General features: G+C 45.0%; 1 protein-coding gene across 1 annotated transcript; it reads right to left on the bottom strand.

Moving 5' to 3' along the window:
- Nucleotides 1-1199: 1199 nt before the first annotated feature.
- On the bottom strand, nt 1200-5434 carry LOC118417808 (interferon regulatory factor 8-like). The gene is made up of 6 exons (XM_035823541.1): nt 5231-5434; nt 4587-4770; nt 4166-4294; nt 3518-3688; nt 3075-3196; nt 1200-2759 (listed from the first exon to the last, which is right to left on the bottom strand). Exons 1-6 carry the CDS (start codon nt 5405-5407, stop codon nt 2127-2129), a joined length of 1416 nt encoding a protein of 471 aa, XP_035679434.1. The 5' UTR covers nt 5408-5434; the 3' UTR covers nt 1200-2126.
- Between the last annotated feature and the right edge of the window lie 3306 nt (nt 5435-8740).

Genomic DNA, 8740 nt, shown 5'->3' with positions numbered 1-8740 from the left:
TTTCTCCTTTCTACTGATAAGACATCAGTTTAGATCCCAAAATGACACAGCATCGCTAGAAAAGCTTTAAGCTTAAGAAGACGTTTCATATCATGACGTACTTATATAGATTTCAGTCTCCAAGCAGACGTGTCAGGATGAAAAAAAAGAGAAGAATTTGGCTAAGGAACAAATAAGTTGCAATGGGATTTCAGTCAGTCTTTGGCAAACTAATAATTCCGCCAGCCGGTCAGTTCGCACCTAGGCCAATTAACTCCTACTAAGCTTTTATTCCTGACCTAGCCAAAGTCCCCTATTACTATTCGACCAGGCTGGTGTCTGGTAAAAGCTATCTAGATTTAGCGACACTATTTAAAATCGTCTATCTATGATCTTAGTTATTTATGACAGTGTAATAGCACAGGGCTATAGTCTGATTGCACACAATGATGTGTGGCCCACGGGTTTGGGAACGGAGAACGGAGATGGGCGCCGCCTTAAGCATCAGTTAAGTTTGATATGGGAGGACTTTTATTTGTGATGTATTAGCTAAGGGCATTGCCCTTAAGGTTCGATTGGTTCAAACAACATCTACCGCTTTCGGTGTGTATTCTCCCCTATTCTTCCCTTATATGGCAATCCTCTGATGCCTCTATTTACGATATGTGATACGATCAAAGTATGCAGTACCTCTTCACAAATATACCGCAAACAAAGACGAACAAACAGGCGGAAGTCCGCCCCTCCCTTATCCTGGAATTAGCCACCCTGCCTCGTCTTAGAAACCTCCATTCCGGGACATGTTTGTCTAACGTGGGACAGGTGTGTTGACAGGGGATGCTAGGTAAACATGTTGTCGACTCCGGTAAGCTAATTGACAAAAACAACTTGAGACGTTATCTAGTTAGGCATTGATGGGGTCAAAAGGTCATGAAGAGCCAATGGGACGCCACTGTGTCTCATATGTGTGTGATATTCGTTTCCAAACTAGATCATTACAGTTGACAGGTGTATCCACTAAACACTAACACCGCCTGCCTGAATCTATAAGTAAGACGCTTAACATACCGGTGCCCATGTAAAGCTCACATTCACACATACAGACACGCACACACACACATACATACACGCACACACGCACACACGCATACATACATACTTCAATACAAACACACAAACACAGACTGTCATTATGAGAAAATGCAACACAGATCTTGCATCGTTTTCATTTATTTACTCGACTCCTTTTCATTCATGTACCGTAAATTTGATAACGGAACGAACATTCGAAAACTTCTACAATTCAAAATTACTTTGTTGATTAAAAAGCCTGATATACATATTTATATGTAACGGTACACCATCATTCATTTTCCCCAACTTACTTACCAGTTAGAGGCAACATTGTGTCATCAGTACAGCAAAGTGCCGTTCTTACTACTACGTTAAACTATTCTACAGTTTCATAGGCCTATAACTATAAGATGTATCACACAAATCGTAAATGTACAAATAACATTCTCCATGCGTGTTTCCTATGTTAGCTTGGCTTCATCCACCGTCCTGACCAACATCAACAACAAGCCACAAATAACATACGTTATCAGTATAGATCATTTTCCCCTTGATATTCGTTGCCTTTGCCTATCATGAATATGATACGATATGCATTCCTTAACACTTAATCTAGTGACGCGTGCACTCAATTTGTGAAAGTTTGATATGTACAAATGTCATCATAACACACTTTTACCATTTAGTGCATCTTTCCTATGGGTTACTACACAACTCACCTTCCTAAAACTATCATGCACTAATGTCTTACAGAAACTGGTAGCTATGTATTTGTGCTTCGTTCTATTCAAACAAAGAAAGCTTTCATTCCTACCGATAAGAACAAGTTTCTAAAACAGTATAATGTTACACTGCGAATAGTAAACATCGTAAGTCACATAACAAGAGAACTCGACGAGACCTGACTTGCCAGATTGAACAGGAAACAGAGAGCGTCTCAAAAGCACCCCAAAAGTTACGAACTCTTGTTGTGTGATGCTTACTAGTTTGACAAAGATTTTGGCGACGCCCCAAGAGCGGTAGCACTTTTCTAGTAGCTGCACACGCGGTTTCTCGTCCTGGAGACGTATATTTTAGCCTGTGTGGAAATTTGGGGGCGACGGAGAGTCCTGTTGTATCGACAGACTGTTGATAAGCTGTCCCAGTTGTTTGATGATCTGATCTTCCGGGTTGGAGCGCGAGAGTGGGTCGTCTCTGAGCGGGAAAGACTGGGAAGAGGTGTTGTCCTGCTGTCGGTACTGGCTCACTAAGTTAAGCTGGGCCTCCGCCGTCAGCTGCTGCACCGTCACTGCGATCAGGTTACTCTCGAACGGATCCTCCGCTCCCCAAGACTGTCCGAAACACATCTTGAAGTAAGGACGCGGTTTCTTGCTTCCTTCGACGTTGCGTGCGTAGTTCTGCAGAAGGGGCAAGAAGCCTTGGACGAAGTCGAACACTTTGGTGGGGTGGTCTCGGACGAGCTTCAAGGGAAGCGACATGTCCGGCTTGTTGGGGTCGAGCCAAAAGACTTTGGTCTGGCAGAGCCGCGTGGCCCAGACGTCGCCGTTTGAAAACAGCAGGACGACGCCTCTCTCGGCGTGCTTCAGGAGTTCTCTGGTGATGTCTAGCTGCTTCGGGGAGTGCATATGGGGTTCACAAGGGGGCAGCAGGACATGCGTCGCGTTTTCTGGTCCGTACAACTTCTGTCTTCCGTCTCCTGGGATCATCTAAACATGAAGAAGACCAAGATAAACCTTATATATTCATTTATATGTTTTATCTAGCCAGGATGGCCCATCCCAGTGGAAGACACTACTCTACAGCTTGGCGCTGGTAGGCATACGTACTAGTATCAACACATACGTGACATGATACAGTTATACAAAACATACACAGAACTTGACGAAGTCATGATGCAACTTGCTAATAAAATTGACGTATGCATTTATCTTACAATAACACGAGTACCACTGACGTTTTATTATCCCCCAGACATTTATTTGGTTGTTTCTCTTTTTTTTAAAGAAAGGCCAGTGGCTTACCTGAGTTGCAACAAACTCCTTGATGGGGGATCCGTGGTAGATGCGCACGCCGCTGGGGTTGCTGTGGCTCTCCTCCAACACCTGCCTGCCCCGGTACTGCACAGAAATCTTCACGTCACCATCTAGATAAAGAGTAATAAAACACATAAACTTTCTGTTATCTAATAAGCTGGTAGACCGACCAAAACTTCACAAAGTGACAGTTGAATATCTACTCAAGCCATTGGATAGATTATGGAAACAGTCAGTGTTCGATGACTGAACAAAATCATCAGGTTTTATTCCAAAATTATTGATTGATGCCTTGGCGGTATCTTAAGGTAAACACAACGTTAACCAAAAAACATAGTAGAAGACAGAGATAGGATAGTCGAAGAAAGGTTCATTTACATGCACTCCATTTTCGTTTTCAAATGCCTAGGTTGTGTAAGATGTATAAGTACCTGGTATGTTTGGAAACGGCCCTTGGGTTTGTTCGGGTAAAGTCGCGGTGGCTCCGTCGGTTGCCTGATTTACGTTTTGCTGCGGTGCCACGTTTGCTGCGATTGGCTGTGGTTGTGCGCACGCGCCCTGGGCGGAGTCCTCCGAAGGTGCAGGTGAAACCATGTCCAGCTCTAAAACAAAAGAGGAAGATTTTAGTTAATTCCTTAATTCGTTTTGTGGAGTCGTGCGGCGTAACTGCACTAAGTGGTTTGGCCCAGAACCTAGATGCCCTGAGTTCGAATACTGCCATACTACTAATCTTGTGCCCTTGGGAAAGACACTGTACACTTTCCGCCTCCCAATACCTTTACCGAACTACCCTTTTACTTTTTTTTATCTATTTACCTGTAAAACATACAAAAAAAATGTCAGTCTTTTCGGCACACGGGCATACATGTAGGCCCCTAGCCGGTAAGGGCGATTTGGTGATACAAAGCCTAAGGTTGTTTCTCGACGTTTCGTTGTCAAGAGGCGCCTAACTCTAATGCTTTAAATTAAAGGAGACAATATCGCTCAATGCAAAATGCACCGATTACGCTCTACGTTGAATTCGAGCGGTCCCGCTGCGAAATACGGTCTACGGAAAAGGACAGCAGTGAGTTGCTTACCGTGGAAATACTCCAACACCTCATCAGGCGCCAAACAGTTCATGGCGGACTCGGAGTCTTTCAGGTCAGACATCATGACGTCAGGAGGCAGTATGGACGGCTCAGGAATACTCTCCGGCTGCTGTGGGGCTGGAAACGACACGACATGTTCGTTAGTTAGTTAGCTCATTCGTTCAGACCCTCGTAATGAATGACCTAGAGTCACAAGGTGCAGTTTTGATAACTAGCTATATAACTGTTAGATTGTATTTCTTAAAGGGAGAATTTGCCAACCCAGGGCATGTCACTAATGGATTATCAAGTAAAGTCTCGATGTCTCAAAGCCCTTCGGAAGTTCCTTTAACGTACCAAACACTGTGTATGCATCATGTGATATGATGATGATGTCATCTGTGAAATCAGAAAGTCAGGAAAAACTTACGGTTACTCGGTGGCGGCACGAGCCTGTAGACCCGGAACGCCTCGTGCGGGTCGTCCGGCTTCCCCAGGTCCTGTTCCTCCTGAAAATCTGCAAGTCTGCGCAGGGCGTTGCGCATGCGCGTTTTCCAGGCCGTGGTGTCCTCCGGGTCGCCCTCCTTCCACCGGCCCGTCTGTTGGGCCCAGAGCTGGGGGAGGAAGGGGGGGCTGTGAGTTTACTTTCAACATTGCAATGCACAATGTTTTAACCCATACATGACTCTCTCTCTCTCTGTCTTCCCCTTTCTCTTTCTCTTCCTTTTTATCTAGCTGTCTATCTGTCTGAGTTTCTCCGTCTCTTTCTCTTCTCTCTCTATCTACTCTCTCTATTCTCTCTCTCTCTCTCTCTCTCTTCTTTCTGTTTTGGAGGCGGGGGTCTGTCACAAGTCAATGGCGATCGCTGAACGAATTTTAAAGACAATGGACAATTTCTAATATATATTTCGGTTGTTTAATATTGTCTTTTAAATCTTGGATACTTAATTCAGCTCACTAGCTAATCATACAAACCAAATTCTGATGAACTGTTCTGCGATCATTGTCTTGTGAAGGGGGGGGGGGGGCAATGTCTCTAACAAAGGCGCTTTCTGTTTTTCTGTAACAAGTTACCTTGAATATGAGTCCGTCCCTTTCCGGATCGAAGCCGTCCCTGCCGGCATGCCTCCACACAATCCGGAACAGCCCCGTGCTCCGGTCTATCCACGTCACTCCCGGGACGTCCCCCGCGTCAAGGTGGCCGATGTAAAAGTTCCGGAGTCTTTTCCTGTCCTCTGCGCACTGTGCCATGTTCTTAAATGTTCCTACTTTGAACCTGGAAACTGGACAGGTTCAACAGGAGTCGTTAGCACTTAGCACTATTCTGTTCAATTTCACGCAGTTGGCCTTGGTCAACCTTGTTTTTTTCCTCAATGTGTCAATGCTCATTTGTATTCCAATACTGTCACTCACTCACTCACTCACTCACTCACTCACTCACTCACTCACTCACTCACTCACTCACTCACTCACTCACTCACTCACTCACTCACTCACTCACTCACTCACTCACGCACTCACTCACTCACTCATGCACTCACTCACTCATGCACTAACTCACTCATGCACTAACTCACTCAATAACTCAATTACTCACTCACTCATTACCGTTAAGACAGGTAATTGTGAAGGCAGTCTAATGGTTCGTTTTTTTAGGTCATAGGGGTAGTGGTTTGTTATCCACTGTGTAGGGCACACTGACACAGTATTGGGAGGCGGAGCCCAACCCTCTCCTTCCATCGTCTTTCAGTTTCACCTCCATAACCGAAGTCAGGTACCCGTCTTTGTAATGCGCTTGGATGGTGAATTAATTCCCCCGCCCTTTCAGCCTGACCTTTCATTCTGAACTTCGCCCTGTTGTTGACAAATATCTTGCACGTTGCGTGGTCTGAAAATCTGCAAGTGAGTTGCGTGCTCCCCCACTACCTCCTGCCGCCTACAATCCACCCGAAACTAACCTACTCACCTACCTTTCTGCCCCCTCGATACTTTCTGCCCCCTCGATACTTTCTGCCCCCTCGATACAACAACACCCCTCCCCAATACTCCCCCTTTCCCCGGTCGTTCCAACCCCGCCACAACAAAACAGCCACCTGCCACAGAGGTCAGTGCGTGATGACGTCATACCAGGAAGTGATCGCATGTGTTTCTTTTCCACCAGCCGTACAGAACTGCCATGTACATTCCTACATACACTCCACATACTAGCACATAAACGCATGTAATACACCCATGAAAACATGTATAGGGGTCTGGCATATACCCACACGTACACGTATACGAGAACATAGAACACTTCAACGTAAAAAGCACGCCGTACCGTACAAGATCAGAGTTAGCGCAAAGATTGAGAGTACGCCGTTAGAGAGAAGATCCCGGAACGACTTGCTAGCTCGCCCCTTGCTCGCCCTCCCCCTTTCGTTTCCCAAATAGATCGTCTGCAACTGCAGAACACTGTCACTGTATATCTGTTGGGACGTTTTGGCTTCGTGCCAGTCAGACAAGCCCCACCGCTTTCAGTCCAGCCGTAAGCGAACGTTTATCGCATTTTAATACGCTAAACGTTCGCTTAAAATCTCTGTTGAAATAAGTCGGATCCTTGACCTGAATGCTGCGCTTCACGGATAGGGTGAGGTAATTTCTCGCAGGCCTCGTCAGCCAACCAACTCACATACAAGCTAAGTACAGCCCATACAGATATGTCCAATACCACAGAATACCCAAGAAACAACATCTATATATCTGTATGTACCACGTTAGCAAGGCTTGCCAAACTACAGTTTCAACCAAGATCATGAAAGATAGCATTCTTACCGATCGGTGTAAGTAGGTCAGTAGAAAGTTAAGACAATCGCAGCTCAAAGCACGCCGTTTTATATCCTCAACTTGTTTCTATATCAGGGGTAGGGGAAAATTATAAGTTGACTCGGAATTTCCCGAGTGACGTAAGGGGATAACTTCGACGTCCCGCGGTACTAAAACGACAAGAGCCATTTTCACGTGGGGGTATTATCAACCAATAATATATCTCTTCGAGGCTATGCTCTTTCATAAGTCTAAATTTTACGTCTGCAGCAATTGAGTATGTCTATGTACCGAACGCAATGGGGATAGTGTGTTTTTTTATAGAACTCCGTCTTGTTAGGAACACTCTTAACTCTGCGCCTCCTTTCACGGTATAGTGGTATCGCCCATTCTGGGGGATTCCCGCGCATGCGCTTTAAGCCGGTAACAGGGGTCATAAAATCCCCGAGTTCAGAACGAACGGCAGACGGTGATTCAATCAATACCACGTAACAAATAAACGAGACAGGTGTTTCTTTTCCTTAACCATGAACTTCTTCCTACTTTCCCTCTTTTATAGTCAACAATAACATTCTGTACAGCTTTCAGGTTTGCTACCGCCACTGCTAGATTCTAGAGAACTTTTAAGAAGGCGATCATAGTAAAGCCTAACAAAGGGTGCGCCATTTGGCCGACTAATTTGATGCGGAAGGTTTTGGCGACGTGAAAGAGCAACACTAGTATGGCGGTATTATATATTCTAACGACAGGTTAATATTTTCCTTTTGTGTGTCTGTTTATCTATAGCTACCGCCTGAAAATACATATACCGCATGTTTCCAGTGGTATGATATAACGTTACTATCATCTAGCGGGACTGTTTGGTCGCCTTCAAGACACTAAAATGGCTGAATACCCACTTTCGTCGTTTCGTGCTGTCATGAGTTATATGAAAAATACTTTTAAAGATTGAGTATGCTAAAAGGACGTCTTGTCCTCTTTACACACAGACACGCAGATACATACAAACACACCGTGACACACATATACGCACAATCAGATGCCTCCGTTTTCTTATTGTTTTATCCTCTACTTTTCCTACGTTTATTGTACTGTTGGCAAACATCACGTGCAAACCGCGAATAACTCCGAAAACAGGAGGTAACCCTTCAGCCACTTCCTTTTTATCCAGTTTTTCCCCTAGCCATGTGCAAATTGAAATGACGACACCGGCAAAACGCAGACGTTAACCCCTCCCCTTTCATCTGACCTTTGACACACAAATATCATCATATTTTGGTTCAAAGTTCAAATATTGTCATATTTTGGTTCAAAGTTCAAAGACGGCAGAAAATGGCGCCTGGTGACCCTTGGACTTGTTTGCGTTCAGATATGGCGGGACGGGCAAACGTTATGATTGACGTGTCCGGAGAGTAGTAGCTCGCTAGGGAGCGCTTCTGAATTCATCCAGTCCATAATATGTTCAAGACTGGCGGAGAATGGGTGCGTGCTTTATTTGAGTTATTTTTGCATTTTACGTTCGACCTGACAGATTTGTCTTCTGCTTGCCCTAAAACGGGGGTGCGTACTTTAATTGGGGTGCGTACTTGAATCACGAAACCTGTCTTATGATTTAAAAAAAAATCTCTTTTGTAGACTTCTGTAGAGGCGGGGTTTGGCCCAGAGGTCCTCCGGATTAAATCATGTCAAGCCAAACTTGTGTCCTTGGGAAATGCACTTTACATTAGATTTCCTCACCCCTCCTTGCTGTAAAAATGGGTCCCTGACTTCGGTTGGGGA

This window comes from Branchiostoma floridae, chromosome 6, assembly GCF_000003815.2.
Source record: "Branchiostoma floridae strain S238N-H82 chromosome 6, Bfl_VNyyK, whole genome shotgun sequence".
Lineage (NCBI taxonomy): Eukaryota > Metazoa > Chordata > Leptocardii > Amphioxiformes > Branchiostomatidae > Branchiostoma > Branchiostoma floridae.
This window is presented reverse-complemented; position numbering and strand designations above follow the sequence as displayed.

Bases quoted from the DNA above. Each gene is read 5' to 3' on its own strand.
- LOC118417808 (XM_035823541.1), bottom strand. From the start codon at position 5,407: ATGGCACAGTGCGCAGAGGACAGGAAAAGACTCCGGAACTTTTACATC. The intron at 4,771-5,230 runs GTAACTTGTTAC...TTCCTCCCCCAG, and splicing joins GGGACGGACTCATATTCAAG to CTCTGGGCCCAACAGACGGG. The intron at 3,689-4,165 runs GTAAGCAACTCA...CTTTTGTTTTAG, and splicing joins GGTGTTGGAGTATTTCCACG to AGCTGGACATGGTTTCACCT.